This window comes from Pristiophorus japonicus, chromosome 15, assembly GCF_044704955.1.
Source record: "Pristiophorus japonicus isolate sPriJap1 chromosome 15, sPriJap1.hap1, whole genome shotgun sequence".
Classification (NCBI taxonomy): Eukaryota; Metazoa; Chordata; class Chondrichthyes; family Pristiophoridae; genus Pristiophorus; species Pristiophorus japonicus.
The window spans coordinates 108806510-108828982 of record NC_091991.1 but is presented as its reverse complement, the minus strand read 5'-3'; the positions used below and the strand labels follow the sequence as shown (position 1 = coordinate 108828982).

Genomic DNA, 22473 nt, shown 5'->3' with positions numbered 1-22473 from the left:
TCACCCTGATGTTTGGTCATTTGAACTTGGTCATGTGCAGTCGTTGTGGAGATCTTACATTTTATATAAAAAGATCTTTTTCTATAGCGCCTGTCATGACCTCGGGACATTCTAAATTGCTTTACTGCCAATTATGTACTTTTGCAGTGTGGTCATTGTAGTAAAATGTAAGAAATGTAGGAAGCATTGCAGGCAATTTTCACACAGCAAGCTCCCACAAACAGCAATGAGAGATAAATATTGGCCAGGACAAGGGGGAACTTATGTGCTCTTCTTTGAAATTGTGCCATGGGATTTTTACATCTACCTGAGAAGGCAGACGGGGTCCTCCTGTTTAACATCACATGGTTTTTGGGTGGAGAGTGTTATTTATTTATTTATTTGTTATATATATATATAAATACTTCTATCCAATCGCTGGAGAAGTATCACCAATGATGTCTCCGCAAGATTCTACAAATCCCCTAGGAGGAAAGACGCACCAACATCCGTGTCCTCGATCAGGCTAACATCACCAGCATTGAAGCACTGACCACACTCTATCAGCTCCGCTGGGCAGGCCACATAGTTCGCATGCCAGATACGAGACTCCCTAAACAAATGCTCTATGCGGAGCTCCTTCATGGCAAATGAGCCAAAGGTGGGCAGCGGAAACGTTACAAGGGCACCCTCAAAGCCTCCCTGATAAAGTGCAACATCCCCACCGACACCTGGCCAAAGACCGCCCTAAGTGGAGGAAGTGCATCCGAGAGGGCGCTGAGCACCTCGAGTCTCAACGCCGAGAGCATGCAGAAATCAAGCGCAGGCAGCGGAAAGAGCGTGTAGCAAACCAGTCCCACCCACCCCTTCCCTCAACGACTATCTGTCCCACCTGTGACAGAGTCTGTGGCTCTCATATTGGACTGTTCAGCCACCAAAGAACTCACTTCAGGAGTGGAAGCAAGTCTTCCTCGATTCCAAGGGACTGTCTATGATATATTTATATTTTTTGGTATCAGAATTGTGTGGGACAGCCTGGATGGACCAGAAGGTTCATTGTTCGTATGTCTGAAAAGACAGCACCTCTGACAGTGTGCAACACCCCCTCAGCACTGCCCCTCCAACAGTGCGGAGCTCCCTCAGCACTGCCCCTCCAACAGTGCGGCGCTCCCTCAGTACTGCACTGGGGGTTATAAGCCTGGATTTTATGCTCATCCCTGGAGTGGGACTTGAACCCACAACCTTCTGACTCCGAGAGTGCTACCCACTGAGCCACGGCTGACACCAATCCCAAACTGAAACCCTCTAACACCAAATCTCTTTGTATTTTAGCCACATCTGCACAAGATTGTGAACAGTTCCATGGAGCTGGCTCAGACGGCCAAGGAGCCGTACAACTACTTTCTGTTGCTTCGAGCCCTTTTCCGATCCATTGGGGGCGGCAGCCACGATCTCCTATATCAGGAGTTTCTCCCATTACTGCCTAACTTACTGCAAGGTAAGAACACAATGACAGTAGCTTCTGACTGTTCAACTGATGAAATAACCCGAGGTTCAATCAATATATTTCAAGCTTTGGTAAAATGTATTGTGCACTTAATTGAAGTGAGCATTAGCTGGCGCAGGTTCCTTATTGAAGATAATTCCCTCTGAGTCTTAAATCTGCTTTGTAGCTTACAGCTAAGGGATTGAAAATGGATCACTTAAAAGTGGATTTTCTATAAGTTGTAATGCATAGAACCAGGGTATCTCCTGATTCAGTATTTATAAATCAAATAGGTATATTTTTGGTTAATTCAGAGCATTAATTTTTTTTAATTGTTGTATTGTATAAGTTTAGCAAGCTAAATGCTTGGGGTGAAAAATATTTTTTACTTTGGTCATGGGATGTGGGCATCGCTGGCATTTATTGCCCATCCCTAATTGCCCTTGAGAAGGTGGTGGTGAGCTGCCGCCTTGAACCGTGTGATGAAGGTGCTCCCACAGTGCGGTTAGGGAGGGAGTTCCAAGATTTTGACCCATCGCTACGAAGGCACAGCAATATATTTCCAAGGTATGTGACTTGGAGGGGAACGTGGAGGTGGTGGTGTTCCCATGCGCCTGCTGCTCTTGTCCTTCTAGGTGGTAGAGGTCGTGGGTTTGGGAAGTGTTGTCGAAGAAGCCTTGGTGAGTTGCTGCAGTGCATCTTGTAGATGGTACACACTGCAGCCACGGTGGTGGAGGGAGTGAATGTTTAAGGTGGTGGATGGGGTGCCAATCAAGCAGCTGCTTTGTCCTGGATGGTGTCAAGCTTCTTGAGTGTTGTTGGAGCTGCACTCATCCAGGCAAGTGGAGAGTATTCCATCACACTCTTGACTTGTGCCTTGTAGATGGTGGAAAGGCTTTGGGGAGTCACGAGGTGAGACACTTGCTGCAGAATATCCAGCCTCTGTAGCCAGAGTATTTATGTGGCTGGTCCAGTTAAGTTTCTGGTCACTGGTGATCCCCAGGATGTTGATGGTGGGGGATTTGGTAATTGCGTTGAATGTCAAGGGGCGGTGTTTAGATAGTTTCATGGTCATCATTACTGATACTAGCTTTTTATTCCAGATTTTAATTAACTGAATATAAATCCCACAGCTGCCATGGTGGGATTTGAACTCGGGTCTCTGGATCATTAGTCCAGGCCTCTGCATTACTAGTCCAGTAACATGACCACTATGCTACCGTTCCCGGTAGGGTGTGCACAGGATAAATGTTTCGACAACAGTTGAGAATAAAGTGAGCGAGCAGTAGGTGTAGTTGCTGCTGCACTGACTCTGTTCTTGTTGCAGGGCTGAATATGCTGCAGAGTGGCCTGCATAAACAACACATGAAAGATCTCTTCGTCGAGCTGTGCCTAACCGTGCCCGTCCGACTCAGCTCCCTCTTGCCTTACCTGCCGATGCTGATGGACCCATTAGTGTCTGCGCTGAATGGCTCCCAGACCCTGGTCAGTCAGGGCCTGCGGACACTGGAACTGTGCGTGGACAACCTGCAGCCTGACTTTCTGTACGATCACATCCAGCCAGTGCGAGCGGAGCTCATGCAGGTAAAACCGGGACAGTGCAATACATTCCGAGATGTCATTCTATCGAACCTTTGTTTTCTGAATTGCTCTGTTAATGGACAAATCGATCTTAGAATTACAGAAAGAGGGCGTCGGCCCAAAGTTCTTTCTCTTTGAAACAGCTGTCCAGTTAGTCCCCCTGCCCCGACTCCTTTCCCCATAACCCTGCAATGTTTTCCCTTAACAAGTGTTTATCCCATTCCCTTTTGAAAGTATCTATTGAATCTACTTCCCTTTTAGAGTATTCCAGATTATCATAACTCACTGCTTAAATAAAATTTCTCCGAGTTTACACCCCGCCCGCTTTTTTCCCAATCAACTTAAATTGGCATCCTCTGGTTAACGACCCTCCTGCCAGTGGCAACAGTCTCTCTTCATTGACTCTATCAAAATAATTCATAATTTTTGAACACCTATTTCGAATAATCATGTGGGATTAGAACAGAATACTGTACAAAGTATATTATCAGGGGTTGGAGTTTTGGATGTCAGAATGCGCAACACTTAACATAAGGTGGAAAATGTATGTCCTCCCCTGTTGTCTGTAACCTAATTAACTCTGTTTTAGACCTTGTTAAACCTCCAGTTGCATTTGAGATGATCAGCCTCAATGCACCAAACACGAAAGATTCACAGCAGAAATAATCTGCTATTTTAGCAATTCTGTAAAAGGCAAGTCAAAGGGAAAACTTAAAATAGTTCAAATCACAGCATTTCACAAATTTCAATGAGTAATTGCATTCTAGTTCTGGAAGATAAGGAAACTGAAGTGGCTTCATTGGTGAATTTTTGGGCAAAAGTGAACAGTGATTGATTTTGAATCTGTGTCCCAAATTGCTGCTGTATAAAGATGTCAGTGCACATTTATTATTATATAGGGGCCGAAATTGGTGAAAGGCAAGGGCCACCCACAGGACCGCCGATGGCTGCCGAGATACCTGACGGTACTCTGGGCGGGGTTTTTGGTAAAAATGGTCCTGGAAAGGGCGGCCTGTGGCAAAAGAGGGACTGACGCCATCAATCTGGGCAGCAGTGGGTGGGAGGTCTCATTCTCAGCAGCAGAGGCACTTGCCGCCCAAGTGTCGCCGAGGATGGAGTCGGGCCCACGGAGGGTCGAAGAGCTGCAAATAAAATGCAACAAAAAAAAACCATCGGAAGACCTTCAGGGGACCCCGCCAAGGTAAGCCGCTGTAAAAAAAATTGTTTGCTAACTTTTTTTTCAGCTCTTCGTACCTACCGTCGGGGACAGACCAGCTTCCTCGCAGCAGTCCACCCTCGTTCTGGCGCCGACTCCCGCCCACACCAATCTGACATCTCTGCGGGCGGGAGATCACGTGCGCCACTCAGCCATCCGCTGACGTCAGCAGTTCTCCCCTCCCGCCCGCTCTAGCCCAAATCGAAACTGGCACAGGGCGCAACTCGAGGAAGAATGTGGGTGGTAAGGCCATCAATTTCGCCCCCATAAGGTTATCACCCCATGGACAATGTTCCCTCTAGTTTTCTGTTTTCCCTGCGCGCACCCTTTAAATCTGCTGCTTGGCCATGCATACGCGGTATCGCTACCCGTGGCAGCGTGGCCTGAGCAGTCCTCGCGATCGCCACCATGCACCTCGGGAGACATGTTCCTGGAATAATACTGGAAATTGGAGCTAGCAATCTCCCAGTGCTGCAGTGCCGAGTATCGTCACCGAGAGCATGCAGAAACCAAGCGCAGGCAGAGAAAGGAGCGTGCGGCAAACCAGGCTCCCGCCCACCCTTCCCCTCGATGACTATCTGTCCCACCTGTGACAGGGACTGTGATTCCTGTATTGGACTGTTCAGCCACCTAAGAACTCATGCTAAGAGTGGAAGCAAGTCTTCCTCGATCCCGGATGAGTGCTGCAGTAAACCGGGTGTGTGCAGTTGTTTTATGGCCGTACTGTATACTCCTGATGTGAGATGTACAATATTTTGAATTGCCCAATGATTTGAAGTTAGGAATGAAAATAACACAGCAGGTGGCAATTTAAAGCTTTTTAGAGAATTGAATCATTAGATAATTTGAATTAAAATGATTAGAGTGTAATACATTCTTGACTCAGAATCAAGTGCAAATTCTTTTTCCATTTAGAGAGTAGTGCATTTGACAAGACAATGACAGTTTTTGTCTTTGTAAAGCATGCGGGGAAACAAATATGAAGAACATAAATTTTTTAGAAGCTCAAAAGACTATTGATCCCATGCGAGCACATGCCTCTCTCGTAGATCAACTCTCTGTCTCGTATATAGAAATCCCTTCTCTCTTCAGATATAAATCCAATTGTCCAGTTATACTGTCCTTCCCTGCTGACTATTTCCATAACTCAATTATCATTGGGTGAAGAATTCCCTTAACGTTCACAGTTTCAACTCGTGTCTTCCAGTATTTCAAGCCTTCACTGTAGTTGAGCACGATGCCTGGATCGACTTTGTTAACTCCCTGTATAATATTGAAAACCTCAATTAGATTGCAACGTTTCTTTTTCCAAAGAAACAGCCCAACATTATTAACCTTTTTTCATGACCAGAATTTCTGATACCTACAATCATCTTTGTTCACCCCTGTAGCCTTACAAGAGGTCTCCTTCCTGTGATGGGTTCTGACTATTGCTTTGTACAGGAGCGCTGCAACCTTTTCAGAGTGTCTATCTTTTTCTTCTTTTTTCTCTCATGGTTTTATGAAAGGGAAATCATGTTTGACTAATTTGCTGGAGTTCTTTGAGGATTTAACGAGCAGGGTGGATAAGGGGGGAACCAGTGGATGTGGTGTATTTGGATTTCCAGAAGGAATTCAATAAGGTTACTGCACAAGATAAAAGCTCATGGGGTTGGGGGTAATATATTAGCATGGATAGAGGATTGGCTAACTAATAGAAAACAGAGTCGGGATAAATGGGTCATTGTTGGCAAACAGTTAACGAGTGGGGTGCCGCTGGGGCCTCAACTATTTACAATCTATATTAATGACTTGGATGAAGGGACTGAGTGTAATGTAGCCAAGTTTGCTGCTGATACAAAGATGGGTGGGAAGCAAATTGTGAGGAGGACACAAAAAATCTGCAAAGGGATATAGACAGGCTAAGAAATTTGGCAGATGGAGTATAATCTGGGAAAATTTGATGTTATCCACTTTGGCAGAAATAATACAAAAGCAAATTATAATTTAAATGGAGAAAAATTGCAAAGTGTTACAATACAAAGGGATCTGGAGGTCCTTGTGCATGAAACACAAAAAGTTAGTATGCAGGTACAGCAAGTAATCAGAAAGGCAAATGGAATGTTACCCTTTATTGCAAGGGGGATGGAGTATAAAAGCAGTGAAGTCCTGCTACAACTGTTACAGGGTATTGATGAGGCCACACCTGGAGTACTGCGTACAGTTTTGGTCTCCGTATTTAAGGAATTACATTGGAGGCTGTTCAGAGAAGGTTCACTAGGTTGATTCTGGCGATGAGGGGGTTGACTTATGAGGAAAGGTTGAGTAGGTTGGACCTCTACTCATTGGAGTTCAGAAGAATGAGAGGTGATCTTATCGAAACATATAAGATAATGAGGGGCTCGATAAGGTGGATGCAGAGAGGATATTTCCACTCAAGGGAAACTAAAACTAGGGGACATAGTCTTAGAATAAGAGCCCGCCCATTTAAAACTGAGATGAGGAATTTCTTCTCTGGGGGTTGTAAATCTGTGGAATTCTCTGCCCCAGAGAGCTGTGGAGGCTGGGTCATTGAATATATTTAAGGGAGAGGTTGGCAGATTTTTGAGCGATAAGTGAGTGAAGGGTTATGGGGAGTGGGCAGGGAAGTGGACCCAAGTCCATGATCTAAATGGTGGAGCAGGCTCGAAGGGCCAGGTGGCCTACTCTTGCTCTTATTGCTTATGTTCTCTCACAGACCTTCCCTTTTGTTCTTCTCCTCCCTCTTTCAGTGCTTGTTAAGAATGGGTTCTTTTTGAAAACTCTGCAGTTCTGACGAAGGGTCATTGACCCGCTAAGAGATTGCCAGCATTTTCTGTTTTTATTCCAGATTCCAGCATCCGCAGTATTTTGCGTTTGTATTTAACGATATGGTTCGGTTACCAATCAACAATTACACCAACTTTCATTGAGACTGAAAGATAAATTAGATCATCGAGTGAGAGAAAAAGGCTGTTTGCCCCCGAGCTCTATCTCTTCCAGAACTCTGTGCATAATGCTTTATCAAAGCTGCACCCAATTTACTTCATCTCCGAAGGAAAAATTCAGCCCTTTAAGTATTTATCCAAAGGGTTTTCCTTTCCTGCTCTCTCTCCCTCCCCCATGTTCACACAACTCTGAATACCTAGCCAACATTTAATCCTCCTAGGCTTCTTCCGAGAATTATATAGAATGGAGAAACAGGTCACTGGGCCCAACTATTCCGTGCCGGGGTTTATGCTCCACACCAGCCTCCTCCCTCCCCTCTTCCTCCCACCCTATCAGCACATCCTTCTATTCCTTTCTCCCTCATGTGTTTATCTAGCTTCCCCTTATGATCATTCTGGGGCCCCACCAGTTTCAGGTAACATGTTTCATACAGCAATTAGTTATATTCCTAACCAGCTTTTCTTTTCAAAGACATTCATTTATTTGCCATTTGGTTGGGAGACTATTCCACATGCTCAGGACTCTTTGGCGGGGAGGGAGGGAGTGTGCAGTTAATTTACTTCTCATCTCCAGTTATATTTCCTGAGGCTTGACAATTTTTGCACTGGTGTCCCCTGCTTGTGCGCTCACAATCCAATCAAATAACCTGCTTGCATCTACATTATTCATTCCTCGGAGCATTTTAAAACCTGGATTTCTTTTTACGCAGCGAGTTATGATGATCTGGAACGCACGGCCTGAAAGAGTGCTGGAAGCTGATTCAGTAGTAACTTTCAAACGGGAATTGGATAAATACTTAAAGGGGCGAAAATTTGCAGGGCTGTGGGGAAAGAGCAGGGGGAGTGGGGCTAAATGGACAGCTCTTTCAGAGAGCCGTCACAGGCACGACGGGCTGAACGGCCTCCTTCCGTGCTGTATCATTCTATGATTCTGCGTACCCCCCTCTATCTTCTGTTCTCCAATGATGGTGCAGTGTATTTGGGGTGTATTTTCACAGTTTAGAGTGGGGCATCCAAGCTTTCTTGATGCTTGGATCATCAGAGGCCCAGTGTACAAGTTTAAATCCACATACTCATCCGTTTGCATATATTAATGGATCTTTGTGTCCTGCTTTATGAATTATCCGACAAAATGCCAACAGCAGATATTCCAAACTTCAGGCCCACAAACTGAGTGTGCAAACAGGATTGAGCTGCTTAGGGGTTTGGGGGCCAGAAGTGGCCCAGGACCTCCGTTTAGGCACAGCCTGATTTAGCATACCAGGTCCCAAAACCATCCTCGCCAGTATTATTTCTCTCTGTATTGTTGTGTCGTCATTCTTCTAATAGTTGGGCAAATGCCAGGCTGCACAAGCTGCGACTACAACAAATACTAATTTATACATTAACGCAAAGAATGCTGTTTTTATTGTTTTTTGGGGCAGGCTTTATGGCGCACCTTGCGTAACCCGGCGGACAGTATCTCGCACGTGGCCTATCGTGTGCTGGGCAAGTTTGGGGGCAGCAACCGCAAGATGCTGAAGGAGTCCCAGAAACTGCAGTATGTCGTCACCGAGGTACAGGGGCCAAGCATTACAGCCGAGTTTTCCGACTGTAAGGCATCCATTCAGCTTCCTATGGAGAAGGTGAGGCTCGCGCACTCTCTTACTAACAGAAAATGTTTGGCTTATGCATCACTAGATGTTTTGCGTTTGTCAAGGTGAGGGGCATACTCGTGGTCGGAACACTTACTAATGGATGGCCAGCCGTAACTTGGTGGGTAGCGCGCTCACCTCCGGGTCAGAAGGTCATGAGTTCAAGTTCCACTCCAGAGACTTGAGCTCAAAATCCAGGCTGGCACTCCCCGTGTGGTACTGAGGGAGTGCTGCACTATCGGAGGTGCCGTCCTTCGGATGAGACGTTAAACCGAGGCCCCGTCTACTCTCGGGTGGATGTAAAAGATTCCACGAACATTATTGGAAGAAAAGCAGGGGAGTTCTCCCTGGTGTCCTGGCCAATAGTTGTCCCTCAACCAACATCACTACAACAGATGGTCTGGTCATTGTCACGTTGCAGCTTGGGTGGGTGTTTGCTGTGCTCAAATTGTCCGCCACGTTAATAACCATGAAGCAGTGCCATTTACCATTGGGCTCGTGTGGAGCATAAACAACGGCACAGACCAGTTGGGCCGAATGGCCTGTTTCTGTGTGGTACATTCTATGTCATTTTCTTTTCTTCTGTGAAATCTTGCCATATCGATTGAAGCCACTTGATGGCACTGTGTATAAACAGCAGTATATTGCAGCTTTGTTTGAGTGTAGCTTAATGTATTCAGTATCGAGTGATTGCCGGTCCACAATGTGCTAAGAATTGGGTACTGTAATGGTATCACGAAACATCCTATCCTATTGGCTGTGTTGGGAAATGCATCCCCCAACCTTATCTGTGGTATTGTGTTACCTAATAAAAGGGAAAAGAAATAACGTGCATTTATGTAGCGCTCTTTCACATCCTCGGGACATCCCAAAGTGCTTTTGTAATGTAGGAAATGCAGAGCCAATGGTGAGTGCACAGCAAGCTTCCACAAACACTGTTAGCTGTTGTTCGAGGGATAAATGTTGGCCAAGACAATAGTGGAGGAAGAACTCCCCTTCTCTTTGAAATAGTGCCATGGGATCTTTTATGATCGCCTGAGAGAGCATATATCTCATCCAAAAGACAGTGCAGTACTCCCTCAGCACTGCACTGGGAGTGTCGGCCTGCATTTTGTGCTCTAGTCTCTGGGGTGGGACTTGAACCCACAACCTTCTGACACCAAGTAGAGGCTGGTTGCTTGTCCGCAAAAGAGAGGGAATGAGCCGACTCGGCTCTCTGTTCGGTTCCCTAAGTGACCTGTAGGAGTGGTATTTCCACAGGCCTCTTGGACAAGTGTCGGCACACGGCTTGTGGAGATCGAGGGGCTAAAAACCTAAATATCTTTGTAGTAAAATTGCAATAAAATCGTGGGCCTGCAACCTTGAATCATAGAACTGTTACAGCACAGAAGGAGGCCATTCAGCCCATCGAGCCCGTGCCGGTTCTCTGCATGAACACTTCAGCTAGTCCCACTCCCCCACCCTTTCCCCGGAGCCCTGCAATTTCTTTTTCTTTTCAGGTACTTATCTAATTCCCTTTTGAAAGCCACGATTGAGTCTGCCTCCACCACCCTTTCAGGCCGTGCATTCCAGATCCTAACCACTCGCTGAGTAATAAAGTTTTTCCTCACGTCGCCTTTGGTTCTTCTGTCAAATCACCTTAAATCTGGTTCTCGACACTTCAGCCAATGGGAACAGTTTCTCTCTATCGACTCTGTCCAGAACCCTCATGATTTTGAACACCTTTATTAACTCTCCTCTCAACCTTCTCTGCTCTAAGGAGAACAACCCCAGCTTCTCCAGTCTATCCACGTAACTGAAGTCCCTCATCCCTGGAACCATTCTCGTAAATCTTTTTTGCAGCGCCTTTAAGATCTTCAAACCTTTCCTGAAGTGCGGTGCCCAGAATTGGACACAATACTCCAGTTGAGGTCGGACCAGTGTTTTATAAAGGTTCTTCATAACTTCCTTGCTTTTGTACTCTCTGCCTCTATTTATGAAGCCCAGAATCCCATATGCTTTTTATGCAACAGGGGGAACAAGAAAATGCCTGAGCAGATTCTTTATGCAGGCTCAAGGTGATGATGCGAGGCTGATGGCCCTTTCAATTTTTTGCATCCTTGTGTTACAGGCCCTGTGGAATATGAAGTTCCCACAAGGACCTGCAGCCAGAATGAGTTTGCAGGGAACTTGTTTGTCTCCTAATTTTAAGATCGTAAACCAAAAGAAAAACTGGATTGCATTAAAATCTGTCCTTTTACTTGTTCCACATTGAGTGCCCCCCCCACCCCCCTCCAACGTTCTGCATTTTGATGCTGCCAATTCTGCCTCTGGTTTCACTCCAACTTTTTCGGGCTCTGATTTACACTGCAGCACAATTCCAATTATTGAAAATATTAAATAAACCCATAACCTGTTACTACTTCATTTGAAAATAATTACCGTTTCACCCTTCAAACTGAAAGCTCCCACCAAAAAGTATATTATAAACGAATGCAATTAAAAGATTAGAAATGATGTCACAGCTGTGGGGCAATCATTATAATTTATTCAAACTCCTCAATCACTTAACTGTAAAACAGACAACAGGTTCGCTATGTTCTTGGAGTTTAAACAAAAAAAGCACACAATTAATAGTTATTTTACTGTTAGAAAGAAAGACTTGCATTTATATATCGCCTTCAGGTCATCTCAAAGTGCTTTAGAGCCAATGAAGTAGTTATTTGAAGTGTAGTCACTGTTGTAATGTAGACAATATATTGCTGTGAAGGGCATGCTGTGGTGGGTTTGGAGTTTTTAGAATCCTAGGACTTGGGAGAAAGATTTGTGAGTTACTGCCATTTTGCAGCTTTTGAAAACTAATTAATGGCAAGGTTCTCGAATGTGTTTTGCTGATCTATTCAGTGCCAGAGCAAACATTTGGTGGAGCCAGTACATATATCAGCACTAATATTTATCTGAAAAATGAGTTTTGTGTATTGCACCGTGCACTTTAACTTAATATACGAGCGGTGGAGGGAAACACCCTTACTTTGTAACCAGGGTGAATGTAAATCACCAGTCACAGTCAAAAGTGTTTTCAACAATCACAAAAATAATATTTTTTCAAACTTTTGTGAGATGATTTAGTGGCTAATACATTTGATTGGTCAGTTGTACATTTACCCAATTCTATGGGCCCAAGTTTCCACACGCGCCTAGAACGGCGCAGTCCCGACCTGGACGCCCGTTTTTCGCGCCACAAAGTGCGCCTAAAAAAATCCTCCGTATTCTCCACCTCCCTGCAGGTCCTCTGGCCCTCGGCTGAAAACAGTGCCAGGACCTCTGCACATGCGCGCTACAGTAGGCACGCAAGTGCAGTAGCTCCAGGCGCCGAACTGTGTGGGAGGGGCCCGAAGCATGCAGCCCCTAGCCCTGGCCGAATGGCCTCACTGGGGCTGCGTGAATAAGGCTCCTCCCACGGCCACCTCCTCCTCTCCTCTCCCCGACCAGACCCGACACCCGCTCCCCGCCGCCTCCGGACCAGACCCGACACCCGCTCTTCCCCCCCCCCCCCCCCGACTGGACCCGACTCCCGCTCCCCGCCTCCCCGACTGGACCCGACCCGACCCGCGCTCCTGTTCCCGCTCCCCACCCCCCCGACTGGACCCGCGCTCCTGTTCCCGCTCCCCGCCTCCCCGACTGGACCCAACCCGACCCGCGCTCCTGTTCCCGCTCCCCACCCCCCCCGACTGGACCCGACCCGAACCGACCCGCGCTCTTGTTCCCGCTCCTCACCTCCCCGACTGGACCCGACCCGACCCACGCTCCTGTTCCCACCTCCCCGACCCGACCCGACCCGCGCTCCCGCCCTGACCCGACCCGACCCCCCTCCCCACTGGACCCGACTCGACTCCCACTCCCGGACTGGATCGGATCGGATCCGTCCTGACCTGACCTCCCCCTCTCCCTCCCTCCCCCTCCCTCTCTCCTTCCCTTCCCCCCTACCCCGACCTGAACTGAACCTCCCCGACCCGACCCAACGCCACCTACCTGTAAATCTGGTGCTGGGGACGGGCCCTGCCCGAAGTCTCGGGCCGGCCCGTTCAGCCTTCGGTCCCGAAAGGCCTGCCTGAAGCACTTTCACACAGGTAGGAAGATGGTTTATTTAATTTTTTCTTTGTTTATAAATGTTTATTCAGGTTGGATTTATTTGTAGAAGTATAAATAAGGATTTATTGTAGAATTTAATGAGTTCCCTTCCCTCCCCCCCCCCCCCACTTCATTCTGGACGCCTAATTTGTAAAACCTGCGCCTGATTTTTTAATGTGTAGAACAGGTTTTTTCAGTTCTACAAAAATCTTCACTTGCTCCATTCTACTTTAGTTTGGAATACGTTTTCACTGTGGAAACTTTCAAATCAGGCCAGACATGCCCCCTTTTGAAGAAAAAATTCTGTTCCAAAGTAAAACTGTTCTACCTGACTAGAACTGCAGAAAAAAAAATGTGGAGAATTGCGATTTCTAAGATAGTCCGTTGTCCACCAGTTGCTCCTAAAAATCAGGCGCAAATCATGTGGAAACTTGGGCCCTAAATGTTGGCCATTTAAAATGTTCAGGTAATGAATAGGGTTTCTGATTTTTGGGGTGGAGGGGTGGAGGGGAGGTTAAATCGATAAAACCTGTTTTGGATTCCCACCCTACCTCTGGATTGCAAAATGTTTGAAATTGTAGTTTTATTCAAAAACACACATTAAGAAGCTAGATGCAACATCACTTGTTAGCGTAATTCTAACCACACCGTTAGTCCCACCCTCCCTTACCCTCAACGACTATCTGTCCCACCTGTGACAGGGACTGTGGTTCTCCTATTGGACTGTACAGCCACCTAAGGACTTATTTTAAGAGTGGAAGCAAGTCTTCCTCGATTCTGAGGGGCTGCCTATGATGAACTGCACAGTTAGTCCCGACGCGAAACATCGGCAGAATAAAAAACAATTCAGTCGAATAAAAGCTGACTGCATCACCCAGAAGTGGAATTCCAGCATCTATCTCCAAGTGTTCATTCCACTTTCTCTCATGACTTCCTGCTCCTTGGCACTCTCTTATTTTAATACAATGTTCGCCAGCCTTTTGACACTCCGTAAGGCTGGTACTTGGTGTTTGTGGTTGTCACTTGATTTAATGTATAGTGATACAGAAGAAAAAAATGGTTACAGCACCAAAAGCCCCCACCCCCACCACCCCAAAAAAGATAAACTGTATTGTAATACTGCGGTACATATTATTTCATTTTTGTATACATGTTCAGTTTGAAAAACTGATTTAGAATTCTCAATTCCTATTCCACAGGCAAGCTTTACGAGTTGAAGGGGTGATTGAAAGTACTGCTCCTAGTAAATTGCTGTAATAAAATGTCTGGCATTCATGAACAGAATTTAAAAAAAGACATCTGTATTTCCAGTGTTTGAACCTTGCAATTTTAACGCAGTTGTAGATGGAAAGAGCCTTAACCCATAAACATTGAGATTGAGTTGATGCTCGCAAAGCAGTCATTTTCATTTAGTGATAATATTCTGTTTGCGCTTAAAATAAATAAATGCTGTGCCTCACACTAGAGCGGTTGTAGTTTGAAGGAATATTTGCCAATGTACAGTGAGCCTTTTACTGCATTAACGAGCGGTCACACTTCAGCGGTCTGTAGATCGGATGCAGCTGTGTAGTGACACCTCGATGGGCTTTCATTAAAGTTGATGATTGAGGCTAGAAATTGGAGTCTAAAATATTTTCCTTTCCTCTTGGACAAACAGTGCACCTTTTAATAGCAGGGTCACCGCCAAAGGTCACCTTTATCTGCATAATTTCATATTGACTGTCGAATGTATAGGTGATTTGGTTTTCTCAGTGTACAGCCACTTGCATCACAGAATTTCTCCTTTGCCCTCTGAAATGAATTTTCCAGTTGTGTTGAGGCAATGCAGAATACTTGGCTGTTGTCTCTGATCTATTGTAGAGTTTGAGAATTTTTGTTCTACTTTTGGTGGTGTTTTTAAAGGTTATGTGTTACAGATGGTGTTTTCCATGCATCCAGTCAAATCTCTGGATATGGCACGCCAACCCATGTCAAATTTCAATAGTCTAGTGCAGAATCATTTGACGGAAACACCATTTGGAGTTTATGCTCATCTCTTGCTGGCGCTCTCTTGCTCTCTCTCCAGTTCTCTCTCTCCTTTTTTTAGGTTTGTTGTAAACCACTCGGGAGTGAGTTATAGGAGGTGTCTCTGGTGTGTTAAAGGAAACAGAGCACTTATAGTGGGCCTTTTTAAAAACAAACCAATTCTTTACTGTACATTGCTCTGGTAATGTAAACTGAATACTAAGGAGTGAGCCGCGATAGGCAGGATTGATCCCACTGTGGGAGCAGGTTCGAGACAGATGTGTTCAGTTCTGTCAGTCACAGGGTAAATTATACACATAGTGGCTTACCACAAAAGACAATCCTTGAGTGTCTCCTTATTACTGTTAAATATATTATTCCACCTCAATTGAATTAGATCAATTAAACAATTAAACAGTGCTTTGCTTGAGTTAATCATTTTAAGGTCAACTTTATGGATACATTTATGATTTGTTTAGAATGGCTACACATTCAAGGATGAAAATCTTCATGTGTGCTCTCATTTTTGCAAGTGGGGATTTTGTTTCGTCGAGTTGGATTGCGGTACAGTCTGGGCACTCTAGGATAGAATCATTTGGTTAGAGCAGTATTATTTGTAACGGTTTTAGTAGTTTATTTAGCTCCGGAGAGCTGCTTTAACGTTCACATCTTAATTGGTCTCTGGAGCAAAAAGACGATCTGTTATTGTCCTTACCATAGATTGACAAACTGCAGGAAATGCAAAGATTTTTCCACATTAAAAATAAGGAAGTAGGACGATAACTCTTGTGATTGTCATGCAATTGGCCATTAACACTTTGAAATGGCTTTCCTACATTCCAACTGGACCAGCTTTGTAATGTATCGGGGAAGCAAAACTTTATATAAAGATCAGACAAATCTACTGTACGTATTTAAAAAGGCTGAATAAAAAGAAAACGATAAATGTAGGATGAATACGTTGCTATCACAAATGTGACCAATTCAATCTTCATTGCATTGGAGGTTTATTCAAGAGAGAATATTATCCTGTTGGAACACAATGTGTTAATTAACAGCAGAGTACCAAAACCGTTGCAGTGGTGAAGAAACTCCTTGATATGTCTTCCGTATCTTATTGTTTAAGTCAGGTAATAGCGAGCTACTGCCTTGTTCCTGACAGATGCAGTGCACGGTTTAGATTTTGTGTGTAAAGAGTTTTTTGTTTTTGATTTTAGGCGATTGAGACGGCGTTGGATTGTCTGAAGAGTGCCAACACAGAGCCGTATTATCGCCGCCAGGCTTGGGAAGTTATCAAATGCTTTTTAGTGGCAATGATGAGCTTGGATGATAACAAACATTCGCTGTACCAACTACTCGCCCATCCAAAGTACGGACAGCACAGATTCAGTTTTGTGATTGAATGCAATCCATGTTTTATTCATTCCATGTGTAATCTGCAGCACTAGTTTCTCCTCATACAAGTTTAAAAAAAATACAATTGGGAATTTGTTGAAAGCTCTTATTTGGTGACAGGATTATTCACTTGCAAAACCTGTTTCTATTAACATCAATAATTACAATTCTGGTTTCATTCAACATGTACAGTGCATGCACTTCTGTTACACATTTACCAAAAAAGATAACTTTTTCAGTAGGGTTTGCGCTATAAGTCTGAGCATAATTACAACTGATGTCTGTCGATCATGTTGTTTATCACTTGTCATGCTTTTTGCATTTTGGGCATCTTGAATGAACAGCATATTCCAGACAAAGCTCTCAAATAATATCGATTAGCGTTCCGCCAGAGAATTATATTTAAATGTAATTGTTGTGGTAGTTTTACAATTCCAGCAGCTGTCTCACTGTTGGGATGCTTTCTGCCCTCACTCAGTTCTTGAACGCCATTACATGCCACAATGTTGTGCCATGACCTGGGGAATTTTGGGTGATGGAGGTCAGCATTTTGCCACTCCAGTGCTAAGCGGTTGTCTTGAGAAACTGTAACATGGTACACGGTCCAATGTTGCTGAACCTTTAGGACTTTCCATGAGGGAAGAAGTGCGGAAGTTGTGCCAGGCGCGATAAACACCGTTACTCAGCTGGCTGGGTCTAAAGTCTTTGCATCATTTTCGGGGTGTCCAAAGCAAGCATGACTGCATCATAGACACCGGGACCATCTCTGCATTGGGAGATGGTTATTGCATTGCTAAAGTATCAGAATAAAGTTCAGCTTCAATTTAAATTTGTGTAAGAGAAGACTCACAAATCAAATTGATGTAGCCCCTTCCACGAAAGGTTTGATTACATGTTAGGATGCAAATTATTATCTGGTCAAACTGTTGATTGGTTTTATTTCCAATCATATTGGCTTACGCTTCAGTAATTTCAGGATGCTGTGGTTGCTATTTTGTTAAACATTAACTACTCAAACGAAAAAGGCCAAGTCAATATCTCTTATTGTAAGACCTCCAATTTTAGAATCATTTGTTATCAGAAGCAACCTTCATGACTTTACCAGTTAACCCACCAAGCAGCTGAGCAACACAGACCGAGGCGGTCGCGGTCTCGGGCTCGATCCACAATCTATGTTGATTTTAGCCAGAGGAGGTGATGGGGCACTACAGTAGGTATAGGGAGGGAAACCACTCTGATTCTATTGCCCCTGACAGCTCCTTGTTGGATGAGTGCACGTGTGTGGATAATCGATGCGGCAGGAAATTGGCTCGGCCACAAGGCCTCGCTGGTTGAATAACCTGCCAGCGCTTGCTGTCGAAGTTTGCCCGTGAGCCGTAGGCACTCGGCTGAGGTACTGCAGGGTACTGAGTGCCCACTGAACCGTCCCAAAGGTCTTGAGGGAAGGGGGCCTAAAATCGGCAAGAGCAAAAAAATCTCCCAATAAAGGTGATGCTGATATCTCTCAAGTGATGAGGGCGCAGCATAGGCATTTCTCCATCTTGCCATAATAGCTCTTTTTGTCTGCCAAATTGATTAATATTTTAGCCTTTCAAATCCAAATGAAATGACTTGAGCACAGCGCACTGTAAATATTGAAACGTCACTCAATAGCCGCATTTTGTTGTCAGTGTATGTACTATTTGGAGCACATTTGCCGCCTTTGCAGCAGCTGGCCCTAAATAGCTTTTGATTAAATTGAGCCATCCATCTTATTTGTGGTCAGTTGCTGACAGTATTAAAATGGAGTAATTGAATTTGGGTCAGCTCTATCAAAATGTAAGAAACTCTCTTCTACCCGCTGTGCGATTTACATGGTTGAATTGTTAATAGCGCGGCAAGTGCTTTCTCGAATTAATTTCATTTTGTCTCCCAGCTTCACAGAGAAGGCGATACCCAGCGTAATTATATCGCACCGTTACAAGGCACAGGACACGCCCGCTCGCAAAACATTTGAACAGGCTTTGACGGGAGCGTTTATGTCGGCTGTCATTAAAGATCTACGGCCCAGCGCTCTGCCTTTCGTGGCCAGCTTGATCCGTCACTACACCATGGTGGCAGTGGCCCAGCAGTGCGGTGAGTTACTGTCAGCGACTGAATTGGGGGCTTTCTGACATTTTCCAAACTTATTCACGTAAGGAAAGCAAAAAAAAAAGATGTAGAATTGAAAAGGGGATATTGCTGTGGTTTAATTCACAAGTATGAAATTCCTATCATCATTCACAAATGTCATTGGGTCTATCTGAGGAATTAAGCCAACCCAGTGGCACTCTGGTCACAAGGCATATCCTTTTCTACATTTATCGATTTTATTTAAAAAAACTTGTTTAGCTTATTTTTCTTTACTGGCACTTCCATTGTTCGGTAGCAGCGATATTTTGCTTTTCCAACATGATTATGTGTACAGCTGCTCCAGCCATTTAGGACTTAGATGAGGAGAAATTTCTTCACTCAAAGGGTTATGAATCTTTGGAATTTTCTATCCCAGAGATCTGTGGATGCTCAGTTGTTGAGTATATGGGATCGGGTGGGAAAGTGGAGTTGAGGTCGAATATCAGCCAAGATCTTATTGAATGGCGGAGCAGGATCGAGGGGCCGTATGGCCTCCTCCTGCTCCTATTAATGTTCTTCTGTTTAGGCAAGTTAGCTGCCGCATTCAGTTAACAAAGACAGACTTGCATTTATATAGCACCTTTCACGACTTCAGGACGCCCAAAGCGCTTTACAGCCAATGAAATACTTTTGTAGTCACTGTTGCAATGTGGTAAATGCGTGAGGAAAATTGCGTAGAGTAAGCTCCCACAAACAGCAATGAGATAAATGACCTGATAATCTGACTAGTTTTGGCAGGTACGTGAATGAAAGGAGTGAAATGTCCAGTGGCTGGGTGATGTAGTCTATCTGGTACCTTTTATAATATGATGGTTCCCTTAGCCCACCAACGGTTTCATTCAGTGGAGTTTGTTTAGCAGTTGCAGGCACTAATACCTAAATCATTAAAGCCATCATTTAAAAAATGTTTTGCAACAGTGAGATAGGTATGGTAACGTGGTTATGTTACTGGATTAGTAATCCAGAGGCCTGGGCTAATAATCCAGAGACATGAGTTCAAATGTCACCACGGCAGCTGGGGAATTTAAATTCACTTCGTTAAATAAAAATCTGGAATAAAAAGCTAGTATTAGTAATGATGACCGTGAAATTACCAGATTGTAAAAACCCATCTGGTTTACTAATTTAGTAGAAGGAAGCTGACCATCCTTATGTGGTCTGGCCTACATGTGACTCTAGACTAACAGCAATGTGGTTAACTGCCCTCTGAAACGATGGCTCGCCATTACCTTCTCAAGGGCAATTCGGGATGGACAATAAATGCTGGCCTTGAAGGAATACAAAAATATATCGTTCTGTGTTTTTATTTGCGGTATAGTTTCAAAGTCTTTGATTGTGTTCCCCAGGCCCATTCTTGCTGCAGTGTTACCAAGTCGGCAGTCAGCCAAGCACAGCCATGTTCCACAGCGAGGAGAACGGATCAAAAGGAATGGACCCACTTGTTCTTATCGACGCTATAGCCATCTGCATGGCTTACGAGGAAAAGGAACTCTGCAAAATAGGAGAGGTGGCTCTGGCTGTTATCTTTGATGTAGCAAGCATAATCTTAGGCTCAAAGGAACGGGTAGGTACTTTTCAATTTCTAATGTCACCAAAGGATACTCATCTTTAATTTATAACCTGTAATTAAGGGCCCAAGTTTCGAGCCGCGCCTAGAACGGCGCAGTCCCGACCTGGACGCCCGTTTTTCGCGCCACAAAGTGCGCCTAAAAAAAACTTCCAGATTCTCCAGCTCCCTGCAGGTCCTCTGGCCCTCGGCGCAGCGCAGCAGGAGCTGTAGGGGGCGGAGCCAGGTCCCGGTGCTGAAAACAGTGCCGGGACCTCTGCACATGCGCCCCCCGCCCCCGGACCAGACCCAACTCCCGCTCTCCCCCCCCCCACCCCCCGGACTGGATCCGACTGACCTCCCTCCCCCCGACCTGACCTCCCTCTCCCTCCCTCCCACTGACCTGAACCAAACCGACCTCCCTCCCACCACACCCCCCGACCCGACCCGACCCAACGCCACCTACCTGTAAATCTGGTGCTGGGGACGGGCCCTGCCTGAAGTCTCGGGGCCCGGCCCGTTCAGCCTCCTTCCCTCTTCTCCTTTCCCTCCTTCCCCCCTTCTACCTTCTCTCCTTCCCCCTTCACACCTTCCCCCCATCCACTTCCCCCCATCTCCTCCTCCCCCCATCTCTTTCCCCTCCCCCATCTCCTCCCCTCCCCCATCTCCTTCCCCTCCCCCATCTCCTTCCCCTCCCCCATCTCCTTCCCCTCCCCCATCTCCTTCCCCTCCCCCATCTCCTTCTCCCTCCCCATCTCCTTCTCCTCCCCATCTCCTTCTCCTCCCCATCTCCTTCTCCTCCCCATCTCTCTCCTCCCCATCTCCTTCTCCTCCCCCATCTCCTTTCTCCTCCCCATCTCCTTCCCTTCCCCCCCCATCTCCTTCCCTTCCCCCCCCATCTCCTCCCTCCCTTCCCCCCCCATCTCCTTCCTTCCCCCCCCCCTTCCCCCAGTTCCCCCCCATCTCCTTCCCTTCCCCCCCCATCTCCTTCCCTTCCCCCCCCATCTCCTTCCCTTCCCCCCATCTCCTTCCCTTCCCCCCATCTCCTTCCCTTCCCCCCATCTCCTTCCCTTCCCCCCCATCTCCTTCCCTTCCCCCCCATCTCCCTCCTCCCCCCCCCATCTCCTTCCCCCCCATCTCCTTCCCCCCCATCTCCTTCCCCCCCATCTCCTTCCCCCCCCCATCTCCTTCCCCCCCCCATCTCCTTCCCCCCCCCATCTCCTTCCCCCCCCCATCTCCTTCCCCCCCCATCTCCTTCCCCCCCCCATCTCCTTCCCCCCCCCCCCATCTCCTTCCCCCCCCCCACCATCTCCTTCCCCCCCCCCCATCTCCTTCCCCCCCCCCCATCTCCTTCCCCCCCCCCATCTCCTTCCCCCCCCCCCCATCTCCTTCCCCCCCCCCCATCTCCTTCCCCCCCCCCCCATCTCCTTCCCCCCCCCATCTCCTCCCCCCCCCATCTCCCTCCCCCACCCCCATCTCCTCCCCCCCCCCATCTCCTTCCCCCCCCCCCATCTCCTTCCCCCCCCATCTCCTCCCCCCCCCCCATCTCCTTCCCCCCCCATCTCCTTCCCCCCCCCCATCTCCTTCCCCCCCCCATCTCCTTCCCCCCCCCATCTCCTTCCCCCCCCCCATCTCCTTCCCCCCCCCCATCTCCCTTCCCCCCCCCATCTCCTTCCCCCCCCCCATCTCCTTCCCCCCCCCATCTCCTTCCCCCCCCATCTCCTTCCCCCCCCCCCATCTCCTTCCCCCCCCCCCATCTCCTTCCCCCCCCCATCTCCTTCCCCCCCCCCATTTCCTTCCCCCCCCCATCTCCTTCCCCCCCCATCTCCTTCCCCCCCCCATCTCCTTCCCCCCCCCATCTCCTTTCCCCCCCCCCATCTCCTTCCCCCCCCCCATCTCCTTTATCCCCTTCTCCCCCATCCTTCCCCTTCTCCCCCATCCTACCCCCTTCTCCCCCATCCTACCCCCATCTCCTTTATCCCCTTCTCCCCCATCCTTCCCCCTTCTCCCCCATCCTTCCCCCTTCTCCCCCATCCTTCCCCCTTCTCCCCCATCCTTCCCCCTTCTCCCCCATCCTTCCCCCTTCTCCCCCATCCTTCCCCCTTCTCCCCCATCCTTCCCCCTTCTCCCCCATCATTCCCCCTTCTCCCCCATCCTTCCCCCTTCTCCCCCATCCTTCCCCCTTCTCCCCCATCTTTCCCCCTTCTCCCCACATCCTTCCCCCTTCTCCCCCATCCTTCCCCCCTTCTCCCCCATCCTTCCCCCCTTCTCCCCATCCTTCCCCCCTTCTCCCCCATCCCTTCCCCCTTCTCCCCCATCCTTCCCCCCTTCTCCCCCATCCTTCCCCCCTTCTCCCCCATCTCTCTCCCTCTACCCCCCTCTCCCTCCCCCTCCCCTCGCTGTCAGAAACACAGACACTGACAGAC

At 47.0% G+C, this 22473-nt stretch overlaps 1 protein-coding gene across 1 annotated transcript in view; it reads left to right on the top strand.

The window, feature by feature from the left end:
• trrap (transformation/transcription domain-associated protein) overlaps positions 1-22473 on the top strand; it is a 236575-nt gene that overhangs the window by 40893 nt on the left and 173209 nt on the right. Inside the window, exons 18-23 of the mRNA XM_070901735.1 lie at positions 1312-1477; positions 2793-3049; positions 8632-8832; positions 16173-16324; positions 18266-18465; positions 19848-20069. Coding sequence (XP_070757836.1) covers positions 1312-1477; positions 2793-3049; positions 8632-8832; positions 16173-16324; positions 18266-18465; positions 19848-20069 — 1198 coding nt within the window. The remainder of the gene's footprint in view (positions 1-1311; positions 1478-2792; positions 3050-8631; positions 8833-16172; positions 16325-18265; positions 18466-19847; positions 20070-22473) is intronic.